The following is a 24,683-nucleotide window of genomic DNA, read 5'->3' as shown; positions in this document are numbered from 1 at the left end:
GATATTGTATATCTTGTTTAGCTAGTTAACATTAACATTATCAAACTTAACAATAATAAATTTCCATAATCCATTTGTAAAATAGTGTTTTCTAGATTCGACTGTGTAAGTTTTTTATCATTAATGTTTAGGATCACACTACATGATCCATCATGAGGATGAGAAAGTGCAGAACACTAAAGATTTAAAAAAGCAGCGTAAATACAATGCAACGACACGTAAAGATCCATTATCAAATTATCAAACTTGCAACGTAAATACAATGTAACGACACCTAAAAATTATATGCTCAGATCCGTTTGAGGCGTCCAGCTATAAAAAGCAACGATGTGTATTTGCGCGTTATAGTCCTCCCAACTTCAAAAAACAAAAGCTTGTTCCAGGAGCTTTAAAACCATAACCGAGTTTTTTCCTTTGAACTTCCAGGAGCTTTAAATCCATACCTGTGTTTTTTGGTTAGGGGGGAAAAGAGGTTGATCACAAAGAAAACTTCCTCCTTAGCACGTCGGTGACAATCTATCACCAATTTCACAATCGCTAGAATCTGAAATTTGAAGTGGGAAAGGCTTTCCCTCGGGAGATTTTCGATAGAATCGTTTGTAAGGAACTGATTCAATGCTCACAGAATTTCAATTATTCAGGGCAAGGTCAATAAAAGGAAGTGAAAATGAGCAGCTTGACATGTTGGAGGGTTGGAATTTTTACGGTCATGGCTCTTCTGATGCAAGCTCTTGGACTTTACCTATTCGCCATTGGATTTTTTCCTGTAAATCCTGCTCTAAGCGGGGTCAGGTACATTGGAGCCAGATTCATGATTTCATTTTATTTTCTTTATGTTCAATTTTTTTAGCGATCCTTTTGTTGTTTTCACTCGATAGTCTTGTCCCTACTGCAGTGGACTGGAGAGCTACGTGCCCGGCTGTCATTCAGGTCAAAAGGAAATGGACAAAAACATACCCACGGATGATCTGCGTTCTTTGTATGCGGTATGCAAATTAAATGGAGAAAAGCAGTTGTATGCAAATTCAATCTTTCGTAATTTGAATTTGAGATGACTGTTTGAAATTACATGCCGTCATTGCTTTCGTTAGTTTTTAATCCTTTGTGTTTTCTACCGCCCTGTTGAAGGTGTAAAGTCTTAATTTAAAGAATAGCGGCATTCGTACCGGATGAAACTGCTTTTTACTTTCATCAACTGAGAAGTATTTAATCCTTATTTTTGTTTTCTCTTCTTGCACCTAAATTCAAGGAACCGCTGAAAGCCCATTGTATCTTTTGTCAAGCCGAGATAAGAATTTCAAGGTTCTTAAGGTCCAAAAGCATGGCATGTATGCTACCAACCGTTACAATGCATAGGAAGGAAAGCACATTACCGTGCTAGTATCATAAGGGATTTCCTTCCCTTTCCCTGTCTTCCCCACATTTTACTCTATGACATTACTTCCTAGAAAACAAGTTCATCACTATCAGGTCCAATCAGGCTGTAGCTATTCTGACAACACTACCCAGGGATTACATCCGATCAATCCCGTTCTCTATTTAGAAATCGGTTGGATATCAAACCTTGACGGGCTATCTAAGAGGTGGCAATCTCGTTTATAGAACAACTTAGAGAAATAGTCTCGCAAAGAGAAGGAACATACAAAGTTTCTGTGCCGTAGTTGAATAAGATAGTATTCTTTTAGAGGCTATTCAACACTTTATTCGAATGTACACAGTTGTTGAGAAGTTATTCAACATCCAGAGAGTGAAATTGAATATTGCTGTTCTAATCAACGAGAGGCTTGAAAGTGGCAATTTAACGCTTTCCTAATAAAACTTAGCAGGTGCAGTTGAGATCTTTTAGGTTTATTTTAAAGCAGAGGGTTCCATGACTTTTGTAGTTACTATTTACTTAAAATTTAAGCTCCAAAATTTATGGAAGCAGATTGTCTTGTGGACAGTATTGTTTAGCATACTAAGTAATAAATAGAAAATAATGAAAAAATGAATTAGAAAAGAACGAAAAATTTGAGACGATTGACAAGTGGTAGGAAAAAACCTAAGCTGGTGCGGCAATTTCTAGGTCCCTACTATTTTGACTTGCTTAAATGTTTACAGTCCTAAAAAGGAGGGGCTGCTATTTTTCAGAAAAGATTCTAATTAATCCTATTGCAATTTTTTTTTATAAAAAAAATAGAATCTTGATACTTTAAAATTAGATCCTTAAGCCTCTCCATGGGACCCCACCCTAATTATCTATCATACCTATGTTTGTGGAAGTTCTCACCGAAGTTCAGAATTACAAAATTGTATAAAAAGTTTAGAAACATCAAAATGATCATGGATATTTATAGAGATCAAATTTGAAAAGTGTCATAAAAGAGATATTTCAATGTCTAATGGTTATATATATCTTGAAAATTTTGTCCCAACCTACAATATTTAGAGAGTGGATTAGTTTCCTAGGAGCCTCTATAATCCAGATCATAAGGCCTATTGGCTCTAATATGACATTTAAACATCTTCAAAATCAAAATTAACTCTTCAATCTAGTTCATCATGATTAGTACGAGCAGTGCAAACATCCAGAATCAATGCATCTTGATCATAACCATTTAATCTAATTCATCTTGAATCAATGCTTGAATCAATGCACCTTGAACACTTTATGTTTATCATGATTTTTACATTGTGTGCAATGGTCAATGTGTTGACAGGGTGGTGGCAGTTTCAGTCCACTGGATTTTATCTTTCTCATTCCCCTGTTCTGCCCTACCACTCTAGGACTGATCTGATACTCTTGATATTGATGGTATATTCTAAAAGATATAGTTGTAGGTTCAAAGAATACTTGTAGGAGGAATGGTTAGCAGTTGGTTCGGTGTTTGTTGTCATTTTCATCTGATCCAACACAAGTATTTTTTGTTTCTCCCAAACCCTCCTAAACCCCTAATATGCACCAAGCGACTGGTAAAACTTAGATTAAAATTCCAATTCTGTTTAACGTAATCTTGTTTTTTTGTAGCAGGTTTGTTTTGTGTTGTAATTGAATGATCAAATTTGAAAATGAGGAAGGAATCTACAACAAAAATGATTTTACAGGTCATTAACAAAATTTTTCCATTTAGAATTATGTTTATTGGATGATTGTTTGGCCTTTTTTTGGTTTTTAAAAGGCTGAGTGGTTGGACTAACAACAACCAATTTTTATTCAAATTGCTAGTTAGAGACGCTTGACCATCTGAATGCTTCTAAATGGAAGAGCTTGAATAATTGGCAAAATGTCAGTTTAAGTGGGGACAGGGACCCACTTAAACTTCAGCCATTTTTAATGCCGGATAGGTAGAAACATAACCTATTCAACGCTTCCTCCTTTGCAATGAAGGTAGAATCTATAAGTCGACTTGTATACCAAACTGTACTGGACATAAGATGCTCTTTATGTAGAACACGTAAACCTAAACACTAACAACATCAGGAGCCATAACAACAACACTATGTTGCTGGTTTTGGTTGCACAATATATAGCAGGGAAAGCAGAAGAACATAACTGTGTAATATGCACCCTACCTTTTTTGGTTTTTATTTGATATCTGAATGCTGAATGGGTGATTGTTGGAGATAATACAATGGTGCTACAATAAATATTTCCTGCAACAATTCTTAGAGGAAATAAATTCTAATATTTTGAAATACCTACAAGTTAGAAATTGCTTTCAAAATTTTCACATAGTATGTACTATGGACAGTGAAATAACACTGAAGCTAATAATATGTAGAAGGATAAATAGCTTGAAATTGATATTACAAACACACCCGGAAATCACAATACATAACAGCTTTGAAACAAACTCTAAACTGAAATTATAATTAATTGAAATTCAATATTAAGCAAAGGAGAGGAATACTCCTTAAATAAGCAATTACAAGAATATCTTTTAGTATTGTAAACGATTGAGAACTAAAGACATAATAGAAAGATTAAAATGACTAAACAACTTAAAGAACATAAAGTTACTAAAAACTGACTTGCTTAATAGAAAGTTATTGACAATGACCATTATACTAAATATTACAATATTACTTTAATACACTCTCTTAACTGTCATTCTACTAACTACCCTACAAAAGACCCAACATAATCTGTAGGTAATCTGCATATGAAGGCATAGGATGTTAACTCCTTGTCCTATATGATCCTACTTCTGAGACCCTCCTTGGCTAGACTTTTGATATGTCAATTGCTCTCTACAATTTTTTGGTTTATGACCAAGTATAAGAACAAGTTGATTGCTTTCCAACGTGATGTTGGGTACCCAATTTTCCCCCCCTTTAGAAATTGAGATCAAAGTCTCTCAAAAAAAAAACTTCAATTTTTGTTGATAAAAAACTGGTAAAAGAACACTAAAACCTTAATTTTGCCAAAAATATCAAACCCTCAATGTAATGCTGAGATCACACAACTTTTGTGAAATAAAATCAGAAATTCTAGAGTGCATTTGCAAGGACATTGTTCACCTTAGAAATCATAGGTGCGACCCAAAACATGTTGCAAGAAGCCAAGAGTTTATAAAAATTCCTCAAGACATTTTGTTGAAGAGAGAAAAGCACAATTTTGTGAAAAATCTGACAAAAAAAATTGTTTTAAGAAATGATAAAAATTCACATTTTTAAAAAAATTGTTAAACAACCAACAAATCGACAACACCACAATTTTAGGGAAAAATCCTTCATGATTTAGGAAAAAATCAGCTCCAAAAACCTACAGTGTTTGCAGAAAAAAATTACAAAACCTAATGTGCTTGAAGGAAAAAAAAACCCATCACAATTTTCTCTGAAAAAAATGAAAAACCATGGAACTAAAAAACTTGCAAGGGAAAAACAAGCTGAAAACCCTAGGTCGCGGTTCGACCTATTGTCTAGAAAAGAGAACCTGGGATGTTTAGTGAAGCTATTTTAAAAAAAAATTCAAACCGGCAAAAGGAACTTTGATTTTATCTTAAAAATGGTAAAAATAAATTCAATTTTATGAAAAATTGGCAAAATAAATAGTCTAAAACTCCTAAGAATTTTTTATGATAGCTCACAATTTTTAATGAAAAATTGTTAATTCTATTTTGGAAATAAATTCTAGGTATGACCAAGAATCACAAATTTTTGCCAACAACTAACCTATTGCTCTGATATCATGGAATGAGAATTGACTGAAATCTTAATATTGATCAAAGGAGAGGAATATTCCTTAAATAAGCAATTACAAGATCTTCCCATAATGGAAACAATTGAAAACTAAAAATAGAATAAAAAGTTACGAAGTTAACTAACTTAAAGAATAGAAAGTTAATAAATAAAAGTTATTTACATGACCACTGTGTTAATGTTGTAGGTTTGGTCAGATTAGTTTGATCAAATTGATAAACTGTTTTTATCAGTATATGTTTACCAGATAATCATCATCATTGATTAATGATTAAATTTTTTTAGTCGGAAATAATATTTTATTTCATTAATAAAGATAGTTCAGTACATTATTAAAATACAAAACCAAAAAGGCCTTATAGAGTGGCCTTACCCTTCATCTAAACCTATCAACTATTACTCCTAACCAGTATGATTACAAGCACCTTTACATCTAATACCCCCGATACATCCTATATGCGTGACTTCACAAATTATAGCTTCGATTTCTCCAGGCCTTATATTTTCTGGGTTCTATGACAGATTAAACTTTTTTCAAAAAAACAACTTCCCAAAAAACCTCAGTTCTGCTTCCCTTCACATGCTGTTGCTCCTCCATCTGCAACTCCACCTCCGCACCATTCCTTACTTGTTCTCTCTATTGGCTGCCTCCAGGCTCGTCTTTTTTACCAGGCAGAATTTCTTCCTTCATCAAAACACTTTGCATTTAGACCAGGTGTCCACAAAATTTAAAAAACTTCATTTTTCATTACTGGGCAGTTGGGTAATGCACTCGCACGATCATCCTACGATGACGTGAAATGGCTGACCTCCGCCCACACGGATGAGGCACTGGGAAACCAAGCACCTTTCGAGCATCCCTCTCCTGAAACGCTCAAATTTCCTCCTTCATCTTCAGCCATTCCTCCGCTATCTGCATTCTGTAAGCATGCTGGTTTACCCACTTTGGCCACCATAAAAAGGAGTAGCGCCCTATCTCATTCCCTTCTTGCTCATTCTCAAAACATTACTTGTAATCGAATCCGTAGCAAGGAAAAGCCCACTCCAACAGAAAATCCACACCAACAATTAATTCCTTGGGGAATAAGGAAGTCATGACCCATTTCACCACTGGAATGCTTTCATCCAATTCCAGCTCCCAAGCCATTATCATGGCTGCAATGTCAGCATTTATCTTCCAGCGATGAGTTGCATCCTGGAACAAGCTTCCTAATGTCTTCTGTACTTCCCAAATCACACTCAAAGACGGATACTTCAGCAGAAGCTTCAGTCGGTGGTCAGCCACTGGCCCAAAGAGAGCCTTTTGCTGCTTCACCATTCTGAAAGTGAAAGTGGCCTCCATTACCCTGTGATCCCCAGTCCCAGATTACGGTGTCCTTTCTTCATGCTAACTCAAACAGCTTCATTGTCCAAATTAAAACCTCAGGGTCCCTTGCCAAGTATGGCCTGTCATATTTCCCATCTGTCATACTAAAAAATCCTTTTTAATTAATGATGAAAAGCCGCTGAACCCAACTCCTCTCACAATGATTTCTATAAACACTTACTTAAATTCCAAGCTAAACCCTCAACTATAGTAAATTAAATCCCCTGGCTTGATATGGAAGTGTCACGTAATCATCTTAAGCGCCCATGATGTCATCCGTGATCTCTCTCTTCTGCCTCTTCCTCAGGAACTTCTTCTTCAACATCATTTCTTTGGGGCAAGAATGTTGGTCTTAGTGGCTGATCAAACCTTGTTTGCTGTCCTAACAGCATTAGAAGCTGTTCCAATGGGATTTTTATGACCTATCTCGCTACCTTCCTCTTCTTGACTCCATGTCTGCTGTTGTTACATCCTCAGATTAATGATTGTATTCAGTAGTTGCTGCTGTGACTGCATGAATGTTTGCATCATTTGTTGTTGTTGTTGTGCCAAATGTGCTAGAACATTATGTATATTAGGCTGCCCATTCCTCCGTAATTTCTCTATATTCTTGTACTGCCTCCTGCTGTTCTGCTCTGCGCCTACTATAGTATTGGTTATGTCCAATAAATGTTAGTTCAATATTGCTCTAATTTCATTCAGTATAGCAACTGGTAAGTTTAAATCTGCTATAACTTGTAATAGCACTTATTGATTTCAGTGTATTCCATGTTGCCTTCTTAATGAATATGTATAATATTAAGAGACATGTCCCTTTAACTCTCATTAGTTATTAAATAATATTTGCTTAAGGTATTATCATGATTAAAATATGTGGTAATAATTTATATATATAATAATATATATATGTATAATATATCTCATATATTTAATACACACACACACACACACACACACATATATACTTTATTATGAATAATACTAATGCTCCATGATAATGATAGTGTAGGATAGATATCAAATGTTTAAGGCTGATAGGCCATTCAAACATTTGATTTCATCAATTGGGAATCATCCGATGGAGGCTACAATCATTAACAATATTAACCTATACTCCTTGACAACAATTGCATCACCATCTTTCTTGGATCTAGAATTCTCAACACATTTAAACTCCTTACTATGTTCTCTAGAATGTTGTTGAAGACTTTGTTGTGCAACGCAAGGGAAGTGCATACACTTGGACACTTGAAATTGTCAGGGATCCTCAAAATATTGTCATCCATCATTGATATTATTTGGAGTATGTTGGAAGCTTTTTTTGTGGGAAGACTTGTGAGATTTCCACCAGCTGTGAAGAAACAACTCCTAGTGGATGATTTGAGGGGCACTATGTCTCCAAACATCATGAATTTTATAACGTTTTACCTTTCCATTTCTGTCATCATAGTGTAGGATAGATATCAAATGTTTAAGGCTGATAGGCCATTCAAACATTTGATTTCATCAATTGGGAATCATCTGATGGAAGCTACAATCATTGACAATATTAACCTATACTCCTTGACAACAATTGCATCACCATCTTTATTAGGTCTAGAATTCTCAACACATTTAAACTCCTTACTATGTTCTCTAGAATGTTGTTGAAGACTTTGTTGCGCAATGCAATGGAAGTGCATACACTTGGCCACTTGAAATTGTCAGGGATGCTCAAAATATTGTCATCCATCATTGGTATTATTTGGAGTACGTTGGAAGCTGTTTTTGTGGGAAGACTTGTGAGATTTCCGCCAGCTGTGAAGAAACGAACTCCTTCTAGTGGATGATTTGAGGGGCACCATGTCTCCAAACATCATGAATTTTATAATGTTTTACCTTTCCATTTCTATCATGGAAAACCACATCAATTACACAACAATCTACCTCTTGAATTGAGCAACCAACACCATTGAGATTATGTGTTAATTATTTTTTCTAAAAGTGCCTTTGCAAAAAAATAATTTTTTTATTTTTTATTTTGTTAGAAGGGTTTTTTTGCCTTGTATCACTTGGGTATGTATGCTCAGGTTAGCCCATGGTACTATTGGTGCACTTTAGATGTGCCTCAGGTATGTGTACAGAGTATATATTGAGCTTTACTTCTAGTGCTTGTGATGTGCACTAAGCAAACACTTGGGGTACTAAGCCCTGGGCTGAGCCTTGATCTCATTCAGTCCAGGTATTGGGGGCATCCTAGAAGATGCTAGGAGTATAGACTCTGACTGATCCATTTCTGCATCAATAGGTCGAACTTTGTGATTTTCTCAAAAAATGAAAGATCTAAAGGGATTTGGTATGCTCATAATTAATTTGTTTGATTTTAATTTTGAACGTTTAGTTGTACTTGTTCATACGACTTTTTTTTTTACATGCCAATATTTAAGTGCAATTTGAAATATGTCACTGTAGCTGGTTCTTTTTGATTACTTACATGAGTGGAGGAAGAAAAATGGAATATGGACCTTCATAATCCCTTATCAGTTTGGTATTAAGTTGTGATACCATAAGTCTTAAGGTTTTTTAGTTATTTTTTGTTGTTACTGTTTTTCTTTCAAATTTGGCTGTGATGTACATATGTAAAACTAGTTTATAAGTGTAAGTGATCTTTTGCAGGAAAAATCAGGCATTCCTGTGCAATTTGATCGGATGATTTTGATGGTATTTGTTGGTAAATTTTTGTAATGATATGTCTTGTATCTTGAATTTCCATAGTGCAAATTACTTTATCATTTGCTTTACAGTTTGATTCTGTAATTATTAAAGAGAATATGTTTGGCTTTTGGTGGTTCTGCGATACAGGTAATCGATGGCTTGCCAGCTGAGTTTGTTCTAGGCAAGGGGAGGATTCCCCCAACTGAGATGATGATGAGAGCTATGCCTCATACCCAGTCACTTCTATCAAATGGAAAAGCATTTGGATATCATGCAAAAGCAGCACCTCCAACAGTTACCATGCCTCGCCTAAAGGTAAAACACCTTGTAAAATTAGTTTTCCTTTGAATGGTTAATATGAAAGAGCTCTTGATCTTTTTCTTTATTGGGTCCTTATTTTTATTACGATGCTAATCTTTTGCAAGTGCTACATAAGGCAATGACTTCAGGAGCAATCAGTGGTTTCCTTGATGTCGCTTACAATTTCAATACTCAAGCACTTCTAGATGACAACATTATTGGTATGTTTTAATGATTGTCCTTGGGATTTTTGTGAGTGTTGTTTATCACACAATTATCCTCAATATTACCAGATATCTGAGATTTCCTAGTTGTTATGTTATTTTTTGTTATTGTTGTTTGTTAGGTCAATTAACACGAGCAGGCTGGAAGATGGTGATGCATGGGGATGAGACATGGCTTAGATTATTCCCTGACCTCTTCATACGTCAAGATGGTGTTAGCAGCTTCTATGTAATGCCATTGACTTAGTTTGACATCTCCTTTCCTTGTTAGGTGGGGTAGTGGCTAAACAGAAAACTAGAAAGCAAAAAATATAATGACATTTGGAAAAAAAACCTGTCGCCCTTGGTTAGATATGCATTTTAGTTTATTGTTTAGATGTTGCTGTCAGATATTACCTCAAATATTATATTATGAAGAAGAAAAATGGATAAACATATTTCTTAACAGGAAAATTCTTATTTTGTTAAAGAGTGAAGCAATTTTCAGATGGTTCAATTATTTTTTTAAATCTCAATAAAAGGCTGATCTAAATCTGTTTGCACTAATATTTTGGATTACAAATGTTGATCTGCATTGAACTTGAAAGCTGCATTTATATTTTCAATGTGAGTATGTCCCCATCCATCAGCTGCCCCTCGCAGCAGCTTCTCCTCATGCGATTTTCCTGATCAAACATTTCTTCTAAACTTTTGAGGTGCTTCTACTTGTCATGCTCCCCCTCGATTTTACCATCCTCTGAAAGGGTCTAAGCATGATATACCAAAATTTTTACTCTAAATAAAATATTTGTATGCCCACAATTAAAATTCAATTGACACAAAATTTTCTTTGTAGTTAGAATAACTTTTTTCAAATCTGTAAGAACATCATGTTCCTAATAGAAATTGTATTTTATATTTCTTATTATGTTATGGCTTTTGACTTCTCAAACATTTTATTCCCAGTGTGCATTATGCAGAAAAGGTGAAATGATTGAATTTTTGTAAAAACCCTCAGTCGGTTATAGCTAATTAGGCATCAATTTCTCTCACAATTCAATTGCTTGACATTTCATCAAACACTTGGTAAGCATTTTTCCACACCAGCCAGTGCTATTGAATATATAACTAAATTCCTCAAGTCTGGACTAATCAACAAAATATGTATTTCCAAATAATAATCATTTACAATTAACTCAAATACCTTTGCAAAAATCTGCTAGCTAAATTATGATACCAGTTTAATGATGAACAAGAAACAAACCTTCTGCTATTCGCTGTTTTCTCAAAGCAATTACTAAATTTATTTCCTCTATTAAAATAGAGAACTTGGAAGTTATAATGTTGAGATTGTAACACCCGATAATGCAAAATTCTGCCCAGCTGAATCTACCCAACTTCATGTGCAGCTACAGCAGTCTCCACCAAATTACTCCAGCACCTTCAACTAGAACGCAGCCCCTATAATCTTGATTGCAGGCCCAAAAAACTGAAATGCACATCCCAAAAACTAAATGCAGGTCCTCCAGATTATATCACAAGGTCTCAACAAGAAAACGCAGGTCTGTTATTTCAATTGTAGACCACCAAAATCATCCTATACTGCCCAGATTTACAAGAAGAAAGTATGCCAATGGGCTGGTCTGCTAGGCATCTGAAATGGAGAAATGATGCCCCACTTTGAACTAAACGGCTAGATCAGTCATATCCACAAAAGTTCTTCAAAAACCCTCAGACAAGGCATGCCAATTTGCAGGACTCAATTGGCATTTGATTACAAGAATATATGCACCTAGATTTTACAAAGTTAGACACCCAATTCTGATTATAGAATTTGCAAATGGAAATATAATTAACTCTTCAATCCCACAACATCTCCCAGCTACAGAGAATACAGGAGGGAGAACACACAAACTTAGAATTGCCAAACATCAACTTAAATCTACCATACCTTAGCAGTAGATTCAATGCATCAATTCAATCTTCAGAAAACCCTTGATCAAACCCTTATACCTCAACAAGGGCACAAAACCACAGGCTTAGAATTGCCACAATGACAACAAAGTAAAGAGATAAACAAATAATCGGATGCTTTTCTCATCAAATGTCCTCATATTTATAATCTCCAAATGGCACCGGTTTCCCAAAAGAACTCCACTTAAGAAGCTTACTCTACACAACATTAGAATATATTAAAGTGCCATTAATATAATTTATTAATTGCTTTTGGCTCCAGAAAATGACCTTTTCCAGCGTAACTTAAAATTCTGACACGCAAGGCCACTATTTCTTGTTCCCACAATTTATAAGTTTTCATCCCAGTTCCAATGAGCTATGATATTCAGGTGACCAACAAACAACACCAACAAAAATAGCAACCTCAGCGTATTTAAATGAATAATAATAATAATTCACCCGTCTTGCGAAAACAACTGAAGAAGCATCAAAATTGAAATTTGACAACACCAAAGTGATCCTGATGATGAAAGAGAATGAATGAACCTGACCGGGTGACTTATTATAAATATTATAAATAGATGCTCCCTCCAAGATTCTTGGAGCCCAAACCGGAAGCCTGAAATAAAAACTGAGAGCATCACCCAACTCCTTTAACTCAATTGAGCTCATTGAAACAAACAGTTTGACTTACTATAAATAGTAAGTCTCTCAAATGAAGCCAAAACACACCATAGGCTGTTGGAAAGCCTATAACCACATAATTGAGACCCTCAAATCGTACTGCTAGCTCACGAGGGCTGTGATGGTGAACTGACCTGGTCAACTGTAGGAACTTCTTAAAAAAGGGGACATTACAATTTTTCTTCATTTGTATAAAGCTATGTAATTCTCTTGAAAATATAAACATATCTGGCATTGCAGATTCATAAGGTTAATACAGATACAACTGAGTAAAGGACCATATAACCCAGCCAAAATAACCCATGACAAAATGACCTTGTCAAAATAACCCAACAGCAAAACATCCCGGAGTAATAATAACCCAATGACAATATAATCCTACATTAAATTACACCATATACAAATGCATGTTGCAACCAAATAACACTTAACACTGATCTGCATACAAAGATAAGGCATAACTAGCCAATTGTGTGCCAAATTTTTGATCTACATGGTAATTTAATGTAGGGTTACTTTGTCACAGGTTATTTTGGATAGGTTATTGTATCCAGACACTGATACAACTATCTCAAGCAAATTAGAGTTGTCCAATCTCAGTTCATGGATCTAAACCTTGCAAAATAGAATCTTTATCTTGCATGCAAAGACACGCTGAAAAGATGTTCATAATGAGCTTGAAATGGTGGATTCTTCAAACATTAAATCTACAATGGACTAAACATATAGATGCAGTATTTCATTCATTGCATTGTTGGATCTAAAGTCATTTTATAGCAAGGTTGAAATGTTCCTGTCTCTTGACTAAAATGTTATATTTAAATAGCTTCTTAGTCGCCCTATGCTTTTGCTTGATTTTATCAATTTCACAAACCCTTGTTCTTTTGGATATTTGATTATAGATAATTGCAAATTAAGTGAATTAGAGCCTTGAAACTCAAATGAATGAGTTAAAATGACTAATGATTGTCTTCAATGTGGTTCTAATTAGCAGTAGGCAAGCTAATTTTGCTCAAATTCATTGGCTAGATTTGCTTCAATATTTTTAGCCAAATATAATACAAGACTACAGGCTAACTTGTAGTTTTTGTGTTTTCTCTGATCAATAGTGTCATCTTGACTCTTGACATTGCCTAACACAATGCATTTTTGCAAACAAATAATTTTGAAATGTCATGGATCATGCAACATTCAGCATGTCTATGTTTGTAATATCCCCAAGTTTGCGCCTTACTTTGTGCAAGTGTTTCCTAGAAAGGTTGGCCTATTATTTGGTTTGTGTAGGTCAGCAGATATAGAGGACCCTTTTAGGAGCTTATGGAGACATTGAGCCATTTTGGTTAGTTTTGGTAGTCTTCTAGATTATAGGAGGAATCCCAATTTCGAGGGATGGATCGTAAGTTGGTAGGGACACACCAAGATATCTCCGGGATCAGTTTGGAGACTTCTGGTACAGTTCCCGTGTTTTAGGAGAGTTCCTAAATTTTAGGAGACAACTGTCAGCTTGTAGTGGTCAGATAACAGCAGTAGGTAGGAGCCATTAGACAAAATTCAGTTTAGGTTCCACATGAGCGAGCTACAAAAAACTTACAATTTTATTATTATTTCTAAGTTGGGTTAATAAAATAATAATGATAATTACAGCAAGAATTTATTGCTCTGGCATTTGAATAAAACTACTTTTTATCTGATCAGCATTAACTTCAGTTAGGAGATTAACTATAATAGTTAGTAGTGTTCATCATTTCATTTTTCTCAATTAGCATTGCATTCAATATATTTCCACAAAACCTCAAAAACCCCCCAAAAAGGCAAAAGCATAAAACCTAAAAATAATTCAGAGTGCCTACCAAAAATTAGAATTTTCAGCAAAATAATCAGACTTAGTCAGAAACCATATTCAGGGTGCGTCATTACAAGGTTTACTCGGTTTGCTGGTGGACGAGTCAATCGTTGTATTCTATTTGTACATTGAAAACATAATATTTTACCATAGGGTAAATGGATTTGGATGCACTCATGTACTTGCAAACATCCTTTGAAACAAATCTAAACTGAGAGCAGAGTTCTTTTTTCTGTTACTTTGATATTAATTCTGTATTCAAGGCAATTGTTGAATGTTATGAATATTTCTAAGGGCATCTGGATATGCCTGCACATTGAAATCCAATATAATATCAAGGCAGACCCAGAGTCTCCCAGCCATCAAATATGGTGTGAACAAACCACTCTCAAAGCAAAAGTTAATATTGCAGATCAAGCTTCTCGTTGAGACATTGCAGGTAGTAAAAGTTTATTAGATTGTGTAGAATCTTGGAGGATAAGTTCTGTATGAATTGGAAATAACACTAGAGTGAGTGATTTATCTACACTGCGCATGTTGCATAGAATTTTTGGTGTCAGGAAGCTAATAAGCATTGCCAAAATAATCATATGTTGAAAATTCAAAGTTTTATTAGTCCTTTATGGTAAAAGGTCCTTTTGTCCTTATGATTTCCACATTGTGGTTACTTATTTACTTGCATACATAATGGAATTTGAAAGCGCAAGTTTATTTGTTGAATTTGTATTGTTTTCTTGAACAGGTCAAGGATACCATCGAAGTGGATAGGAATGTTTCTCGACATATTGAGGATGAATTGACTGCGACAGATTGGGACCTCTTGGTAATTGAATCAAAGATTCTGAGTTGCTATTTAATACTAAATATATCAAGGATTTGATAATTTCTTCTGTTTTGTAACTCAGCAATGAATAAATTAACAATTATTTTTGTTAGTTTCTCATGGGAGATGGATTCATGTTGAATCACTACTCATGAAACATGGGTCAATGAGTTTGACTAAAAAATCACACAGTTAAATCCTGATAGAAATATCACAATTATTTTTGTGCTTGGAAATCAGCTGTTGTGAACTCTTTTCATTCTCTTTTAAATAACTAAGACGTGTCGGAAGAATGTGAAGTACTAGTTATAAATTGTATTACAAGATGGATAAAGACCCTTGCCAACATGTACCCACTTTTCCACCTTTTCTCAATGTTTAGGAAATAGGCATTTTATCAAATAGTCCATGTGCATTTCTTTTGAGGAGTACACTTGAAATGTTTTATGAAAAATTGATGGAATTTTGAATCACATAGAAATACCCAAAATTCGTGAACTTCAACTTGAGTTGATTAATTTAAAAGAAAAATAATCAAGTTGAAATTTTTGGCAAGTGCCACATTTCCCTTCCTAGAACAGCAGTAACAAAAACTAGGGTTTGTGCCATAGTTGAGGAGTTCATTACATCCCTTGCCAAGTCTGAAATAGCTCCATTTTTGACACACTAAGGAGTGATGAGTGCCTATTGGTGGGGGTTTATAATGCCCAGCCAATAACTACTTCACCCAGCAATTCCTGGAATTCGCACATAGCTATGGGAAGGTCTATTAAACTTCAAGGAGGTTCAAAATCATCTAGGAAAGTCTAAAACTTCTAAATCCTGTAATGTCCCCAAAAATGTAGCATGCTAAGACTCATGTTGACCTCTAGCTTAGCTCCTCCATAGGCTGGCTAGTCAAACACAGGGGAAATGTGTGGCCAGGGAAAGAAAGAAAGATAAGACAAATTCAGCCTGAGACGGAAGGTTGGAAAGGTGATTGTTTGTCTTATTCAGCACAGCTACGTTGAACAAATGGAAGATAGGTGTTCTTAAAGAATTCATACTCCACATGATGCCTTCTTGAGCATTACGGGGAGAGGAAGAGCCGCCGGGCAAGCACTATGCGAAGGAAATAAGGGAAGAAGGAAGGGGAAAGACGGATGCAAACATATGATAATTTCTGTCCGTGCAAACAGTTGGGAAGCTTCAGCAACACAGAGCTAGAGGGATGAAACCCCTTCTTGTCAACAATCATGACATCGTTGAGAGCGGTCTTGAGATTTCTTAGTAGTGCGAAACACAAGGTATTCAGACATAAGGAAATCTACTATCGAGAGGGTAGTAAGCTTGTGAAACAAGGGCATCTCTTGTCATCTTAGCCATTGTAGAGGACTAGGAGTGTGAAGCATTTTATACATGCTTGGATGGAAGTGTAGAATACAGTAGCATCAACGGGATGACATCATAGCGGTGAGGAGTCTAGAAATTTGCAGGTGGTAAGGAAGATGGCTTGAGGGATATTTGTAGTCCATAAATCTTAGAAGGCTACAACATCGGCCTTGTCATTCACTGGTGGGAATTAGTCCTATGATTGTCACCACAGGATGTAATATCCTGAGTTTGGGTAGCAAGACATAAGGGAAGAACTAGTTGCCGGTAGCGCCTAGGTGCTGTACCAATCATCAGGGGTCCGCGAGCAAGCATAGAGTCGATGATAGTCATGAGCACAAACAAGGAGTGTTGTCATGTGAGCTAGCTACATACCTGTGGTTAGTTCTACGTCAGTGGACCCTAACCAGTTTGGTTCACGAGTCAAGCAACCTGCTCATCTTCTGAGTTAATTTGTTGCCTGAGTAAATAGAATCTCTAACTTCCAATTCATACTTGGAATTTATTTTACAAATTAGCCTGGTTCTGTTGAATAGTAACTTGGTTGAAGATAAACCTTTCTTATAAATGAAATAAGGATTGAGGAATGACCAATTAGTCTCTGTGTAACAAATCTGCAGTTAGGAATAATTAAAATAAACATACAAAATGCACCATTATACTAGGGTAGCTCCATATTTCTTGGACCATCTATTGCAATAGTAGAGCTAGCACTGTCGAAAGGGTACACAATTGCTCAGACTTAGCACGAAACGAGAGTACATTTATGATTTTATTGACAGGTCTTAAGCAACCCATTACAATGGTATCAGAGCTTAACAATTCTTTAGTTTGTGGAGTTCGTTGTGAATAGATTGTGACAATGTTGTTAAAGAATGAATAAGACCAATTATAATTTTCGGAATACACCAGCACGATAGGTTAGGAGCCAAAAGTGATCAAGAGGCTGAGAGTGGAACTTCATGATAGATTGAGATTGAACCTAGTGATTTAGATTTGAAGGAGGTAATATTTGAGAATATGGGTGAAAGAAATGCGGAGGACAATGAGGCACGTATGTTTAGACAGTTGATAGAAACCATTAACCAGGGACAAGTGTTGGTTGAACAAAGAGCACAATGACAAGAGCATCGGATGGAGGTTATGTTGCAAATGATGGCACAACAAATGGGGTTAAATGTGAATATTAATGACAATAATGCAACAAACAATATTGGGGTAATGGTGCAGCCAATGCGAATGGGGGAGTTAATGGAGGTCAGAATATGGGTAACAATGGTGGAATTAATGCAGTTAATGTAGATCAGCAGGTTGAACAAAATGGGCCAAACAGAGGAATACAGGTGGCTGGTAATTTTAGTAGCTAGGCCAGCGAGGACAACTTGTTCAAGGCCAAGCATTCCAAATTTCCCTCCTAGAGTGTAGGTACAACAAGGACTAGAGGTGCAATTATAGGATGTACAGGGCCAACTAATGAGAGAATGGGCAACGAAAGGAGATGAGTTCCGAGCAGCCATCACATTGCATGACTACATGGACTTGAGAATGAGACACATGCCAAGGGGTGGCCATAGAGGCGAACATACAAAGTTGTTAAGGAAGATTAATAAATTCTCCCTCCCTTCTTTTGATGGAACAAGTAAGATGACTGCGAGGGCTTGCGTCCACAAGTTGGATATGTATTTTCAGCTGAATCCTATGTCGGAAGGGGATGCCATCAAATTTGCAGCATTACATGTAGAGGGACTTGCGCATGAGTGGTGGAGTCATGGTATGATTACCTTGGGGCATAATCAAATTACTCCATATATTGACTTCACGGAAACCTTGATTGAGAGGGTTGATAACAAGGACCTTGAATTACATTATAAAGAACTAGCACAATTGAAACAATGGACCAATGTTGATAATTATATAGCTGAATTTCAAAGGCTAGCAGCCCTAGTGACTGATATAGCACCTAGCGGGCTCTTAATGCTCTTCACAGAGGGCCTCACTGAACCACTAAGGGGATGGATCAAAGGACTAAGTCCGACTTCATTGCAGTAGGCCTACAAGAAGGCAAGGGACATAAAGGCAACTACATCTAGAGACAAATTTATACTAAGGATCCCACCTCTAAAAGAGATAAGGATAAGATCTTCCACAAAGAGCAACCCCATAGGGTTGAATCTAAAAAACTGGACAGCGACCAACTTAACGAACTTAGGAGGAAGAAGTTATGTTTCCATTGTAGGGAACCATGGGATCTATCTCACAAATGCCCGCTCAAAGCGTAGGCAACCAACATGGAGTATTTTTCAGCAAAGGAATCATTATCAAAAGGGGATGACAACCATTCTAAAGACGAAAACAAAAGGGGAAGCGAGTCTACGAATGATGAGGTAATTGGAGGAAAGGTTATAGCCCGCTTGTTAGGTAATGAACCAGCTATCACTTTCCATGTGAGGAGCACTATTCGGGGCAGCAAGTGATTACCTTGGTAGATAGAGGTGCTACACAATTTTATATCTGAGACACTTGTTGATAGACTGGGGCTTTAAATAGATATGCATAGAGGATTTAGAGTCATGGTGGCTAGTGGGCATCAACTTCTTAGTTCCTTGGTAGTGAAGCATATGCCTCTACGTATGGGAGATTATGATATGACGGGCCGATTTTATGTGGTCCCCATTAGTGATTATGACTGCATTTTGGGAATGACTTGGATGAAGACCCTACATGAGTTCACTTTCAATTTGGATAGGATGGACTTGAAGTTCAAGCATTGGGGTAGGAAGGTAGTGATTAGAGCTCTTACAAATAAGGGGCTTAAGGTGATATCCTTGAGGAGCATGGAGAGGCTCATCCAACATGATCAGGTGCAACATGTAACAGGATTTGTGATGATGCCGAAAGAGAGTATGCAACAAAATCATGAGTACCCACTGTAGATTTAGGATTTGCTGACCAAACACTCTAAAGTATTTGATGATATAACAATAGGGAGACCACTAGAGAGGAGGATGGAGCATGTGATTGAGTTAGAAGAAGGGGCCAATCCGGTCATTACTACACCTTACAGGCATTTGAAGAGGTACAAAGACGAGATAGAGAAAGCAATTAAGGAGCTTCTAGAGATGGGACACATTAGACCTAGTAAGAGTCACTTTGCTTTAGCAGTGGTCTTAGTCAAGAAGGATGGGACATTTCGGATGTTCATTGACTATAGGGAACTTAATAAGAGTACCATTAAGAACCGGTATCTGATACCTAGGATTGACGAGCTGATAGATGAATTGCATAGGGCATGCTGTTTGTCGAAGATTGATTTGAGATCTGACTACCACTAGATCAGATTTTGGGATGAGGATGTCGAGAAGATGACTTTCAAGTGCCACTATGGTCATTTTGAGTTCTTGGTCATGCCCTTTGGATTGACCAATGTGCCAGCCACTTTCTAGTCATGCATGAACATGACATTTAGGGATCAGTTGAGGAGATTTAATTAATTTTCTTTGACGTATCCTCATCTATAGCAGGACATGGGAGGAACACCTGCAACACTTAGATACTGTATTGAGCATCTTAGAGAGGGAGTCATTATATGCGAAGATGTCAAAGTGCGAGTTTGGCATGATGGAGTTACTATATCTTGGACACATCATCAATGCAGAAGGTATTTGAGCTGATCTCGAGAAGATTTGTGCTATCATGGATTGGCCCCCATCCAAGAACCTTTCACACCTCCATGGGTTATGGGATTGAATGGATTTTATAGGCGATTTGTAAAGGGGTATTCATAGGCGACATCTCCCCTCACTGATTTGACCTAGAAGGATGCATTTGAGTGGATAGATAGGTCTTAGCAGTGTTTTTGATAAATTCAAGCAGTTGATGAGCTCCTGTCCAATGTTGGCTACTCCTGATTTTACGAGACCCTTTGAATCACATTGTGATGCTTCAGGAGAGGGGGTTGGGGTAGTGTTGATGCAGGACAGACATCCGATAGCTTATGGGAGTAGGAAGCTGAGAGGGGGTGAGTGTAGTTACAATATTTATAACAAGGAAATGTTAGCTATAATGCATGCCTTGGTTAAATTTACACAATATTTGGTTGGCAGTAAGTTCATAGTCAAGATAGATCATAATAGTTTAAAGCATTTCCTTGGGCAGTAGGATCTGAATGATAGGCAACAGAAGTGGGTCTGCAAACTACGAGCATATGACTTTGATATAGTTTTTGTAAGAGAGAAGGAAAATGTAGTTGTTGATGCATTATCTCGTAGATCTCACTTGTGTGCCATTAGGGCCTTGTTGGATGTTGGAGGGAAATGATGAGTGGGCCATGGACATCATAGATGGTACTAACTAGGATGGGAAATATACAATTGTGAACGGATTAATCATGTATAGGGACAATATATGGTCAGTGCTTGGTTTCATGATGAAGTGGAGAATCCTTAGAGCCTTTCATGACTCACCTATGACAAGACATCAGGGCTCATTCAAAACATATAGGTAGGTGAGGGAACGGTTTTCTTGGAAAGGGCTCAAGATAGATGTGTTGCAACATGTGAGGGAGTGTGAAGTTTGCCAGCAAAACAAACTTGAACACTCCTATTTGAGTGGTTTATTGCAACCTTTACCTATCCTTGAGCAGAAATGGGTCAACATAGCAATGGATTATATCATAGTCTTACTGAGGGTGCAAGTTAGGGATTGCATCTATGTGGTGGTGCACCAGTTGACCAAATTTGCACATTTTATGGCTATTTCATCCACATATACAATAGTTCAGGTGGCTGAAGTTTTTTTAGGGAGACTTTTAGATTACATGGGCTATCATAGACCATTGTTAGTGATCGGGACAACAAGTTCATGAGTTTGTTTTGGCAAGAACTTTTTAGATTATGTGGCACTGAACTCACCCCAAGCACTAGTTATCATCCTCAAACAGATGGCCAAACAAAGATAGTGAACACGTGGCTTGAGGGTTATTTATGCAGTTGTGTGGCCGAGCAACAAAAGGGATGGCTGAAGTGGTTACACCTCGGAGAATATTGTTATAATACTACACATCACATGTCCATACAGATGACAACTTTCATGGCCCTCTACAATTATGATGTAGTCAACTTCATAGATTTACTCTTTACTGACAACAAGACGACCAATTCCAAGAAATGGTTACAGGAGACTCAAGACATCATGAAATCAGTGAAGGATAACACGTTGAAGGCTCGGAACCAACAAAAGCAATATGCAGACCAGCATAGGGTGGAGCGTTCATTTTAGGTAGGGGACATGGTTTACCTCATGTTGCAACCTTATAGGTAGTCCTCACTCAAGAAGAGTGGTAAAGAGAAGTTGAAGCCACACTACTATGGCCCATGCAGAGTGGTCAGATGGGTTGGAGAGGTGGCCTACGAGTTGGAACTACTTGAGGACAACAAAGTGCATAAGGTGTTTCATGTGCCATGCCTTAAGAAGGCAATTAGGCAAAATATGTTACCTTTAGTGGAGCTGCCCCCACTTGACAAGGAAGAGAGATTCGTATTGGTACCTGAGGCCATTTTAGACAAGAGAGAAATAGTCTTACGTAAGAGGGTTATCAGGGAGTATTTGGTTTAGTGCAGGCACTTACCTTGTGAAGATGCAACATGAGAAAATGAGGAAACGTTGCAACAATTTGAATTAGATCTGCTTGGGGACAAGCGAATTCAATGTGGGCGGACTGTAATGCCCCGAAAAACGTAGCATGCTAAGACTCATGTTGGCCTCTAATTTAGCTTCTTCGGAGGCTAACTAGTCAAACACAAGAGGAGCACGTTGCCAGGGAAAGAAAGATAAGACGAATTCAGCCCGAGATGGAAGGTAGGAAAGGGGATCGTTTGTCTTATTCATCGACAGCCACATCGGACAAATGGAAGATAGGTGTTCTTAAAGAATTCATACTCCATACGATATTTTCTATCTGTGCGAACAATTGGGAAGCTTCAACAACACAGGATTGGAAGGACAAAACCCTTCTTGTCAACAATCTTGACATCGTTGAGAGCGGTCTTGGGATTTCTTAGTAGTGCAAAACACATGGTATTCAAACAGAAGGAAATCTACTGTCCAGATGGTCGTAAGCTTGTGAAACAAGGGCATCTCCTATCATCTTAGCCATTGCAGAGGATGAGGAGTGTGAAGCATTTTACGCATGCTTGGATAGAAGTGTAGAATGCAGTAGCATCAGTGGGATGGTGTCATAGCGGTGAGGAGTCTGCAAATCTGCAGTTGGTAAGGGAGATAGCTTGAGGGAAATTTGTAGTCCATAAATCTCAAGAAGGCTACAACATCATCCTTGTCTTTCATTGTTGGGAATTAGTCCTACGACAATCACCACGCGATCTAATATTCCCAAGTCTGGGTAGCGATACTTAAGGGAAGAACTAGTTGCCGGTAGCGCCTTGGTGCTTTACCAATCATTAGGGGTCCACGAGCTAGTAGGGACTCACGACAGTCATGAGCAGAAGCAAGGAGTGTTGTTGTGCGAGCTGGCTATAGGCTCGTGGCTAGTTCTACGTTAGTGGACCCAAACTGGTTTGGTTCACGAGTCAATTTGTTAATTTGTTGCCTGAGTAAATAGAATCTCTAACTTCCACGAGTCAATTTGTTAATTTGTTGCCTGAGTAAATAGAATCTCTAACTTCCAATTCATACTTGAAATTTATTTTACAAATTAACCTGGTTTTTTTGAATATTAACTTGGTTGAAGAGACAAACCTTCTTATAAACGGAATAAGGATTGAGGAAGGGCCAATTAGACTCTGTGTAACAAATCTGCAGGCAGGAATAATTAAAATAAACATTCAAAATGCACCATTATACCAGGGTAGTTCCATAATTCTTGAACCATTGATTGCAACAACAAAACTAGCATTGTCGAAAGGGTACACAATTGCTTAGACTTAGCACAACACAAGAGTGCATTTACGATTTTATTGACAGGTCTTAAGCAGCCCATTACAATTCCCCACTCCATACTAATGCACATTGCACAAATTGGAAGGAAATGCTTGCCAATAAACATAAAACCTTCTCACAAGCAATTATCTCTAAGGGAAAATCCTTCCATCTGAGGAGATATATTGTAGTCACTTTATGGAACGTCTTCTCTCTGACATCCAAAATAACGCGAGGAACCAAAACCATTCTGCTTGTCTCATCCAATAGTGGAAGCTCTAGTGATGAATTGATCTGTCGCCCAAGTGCCTTTTGAGATATGAAATGTGGAACACATTATAAATTTTGCTATTTGTTCACAACTCCAATTCATAAGCTACTTCACCAACCCTTTGTGTAATTTTATAGGGACCATAGAAGTGAGACTTTAACTTCTTTGCACCACTTTCAATGAAGATTATCTATAAACCTCAATACTTCTCTCAATTTTGTGCCTATCTCCAAAAATCTTCTAATGTTGTGCACTTCGAAGATTTTCCTTAAGCGACTTGGGGATGTTTGACTCTCTGAAACCCAATCTTTGGCCTTAGGAGCTTTGTTGTTTGCAAATGCCAAATCTACAAGGGACATTGCATCATACACATAATGCTTGGAAATGAGTAATCACAATCAACGTATCTATAGAAGCGAGACTTTAACTTCTTTGCACCACTCTCAATGGAGATTATCTATAAACCTCAATACTTCTCTCAATTTTGTGCCTATCTCCAAAAATCTTATAATTTTGTGCGGTTCGAAGATTTTCCTTTAGCGACTTGGGATTTTTGACTCTCTGAAACCCAATCCTTTGCCTTAGGAGCTGTGTTGTTTGCAAATGCCAAATCTACAAGGGACATTGCATCATACCCATATGATGCTTGGAAAGGAGTAATCACAATCAGCATATGGTAGGTGGTATTATAGCGATGCTTACACAAATTTTAACTACTTGATCCAAGCCTTCTGCTGCCGTTTTGCGTAGTTGTGCAAGTATGATTCCTCTAAAACAATTTCTTTCTAGCCTTCTATTTAACGGTGGTAAATGGTGCTCTAGAGCTCATGCCAAAATATTCTATGAATTTTGCTGCCTTGATCATTGACAATATTTTTCGATAAACCAATCTATTCTAAAAACCTATACACAGATAATATTGCTAAGGAGTGTGCACTGTGCATACTTGGTCAGTCTGTCCATTACCACAGATAGTATTGATCAATAATAAAAATCCTTGGACATACTTTCCCACTTTTTGCTGAGGAATGGATGCTGCAATAGACCCATTGTTGAAG

The 24,683-nt window shown here is 37.1% G+C and overlaps 1 protein-coding gene across 7 annotated transcripts in view; it reads left to right on the top strand.

Moving 5' to 3' along the window:
• Positions 1-344: 344 nt before the first annotated feature.
• The window catches only part of LOC149570154 (Alkaline-phosphatase-like family protein), a 214,286-nt gene continuing 189,947 nt past the window's right edge, over positions 345-24,683 (top strand). For 4 of the 7 annotated variants that reach the window (XR_016362892.1, XM_089822808.1, XM_089822812.1 and 1 more), the window contains exons 1-7: positions 345-792; positions 896-986; positions 9,203-9,247; positions 9,389-9,556; positions 9,678-9,762; positions 9,888-9,994; positions 14,970-15,050. Coding sequence is in view for 6 of the 7 variants with exons in the window: in XM_089822808.1 (XP_089678934.1) it covers positions 668-792; positions 896-986; positions 9,203-9,247; positions 9,389-9,556; positions 9,678-9,762; positions 9,888-9,994; positions 14,970-15,050 (702 nt within the window). In the remaining variant the exon portion in view is untranslated. Of the gene's footprint in view, positions 793-895; positions 987-9,202; positions 9,248-9,388; positions 9,557-9,666; positions 9,763-9,887; positions 9,995-14,969; positions 15,051-24,683 lie in introns of those variants that run through there. The other 3 variants (XM_089822809.1, XM_089822810.1, XM_089822811.1) reach the window with 3 other exon arrangements.

Source organism: Cupressus sempervirens, chromosome 3 (assembly GCF_028749045.1).
Source record: "Cupressus sempervirens isolate cs-2001-9-10 chromosome 3, ASM2874904v1, whole genome shotgun sequence".
NCBI lineage: Eukaryota > Viridiplantae > Streptophyta > Pinopsida > Cupressales > Cupressaceae > Cupressus > Cupressus sempervirens.
Note: the sequence above shows the minus strand (reverse complement) of the source record. Positions and strands in the feature narration are given on the sequence as shown.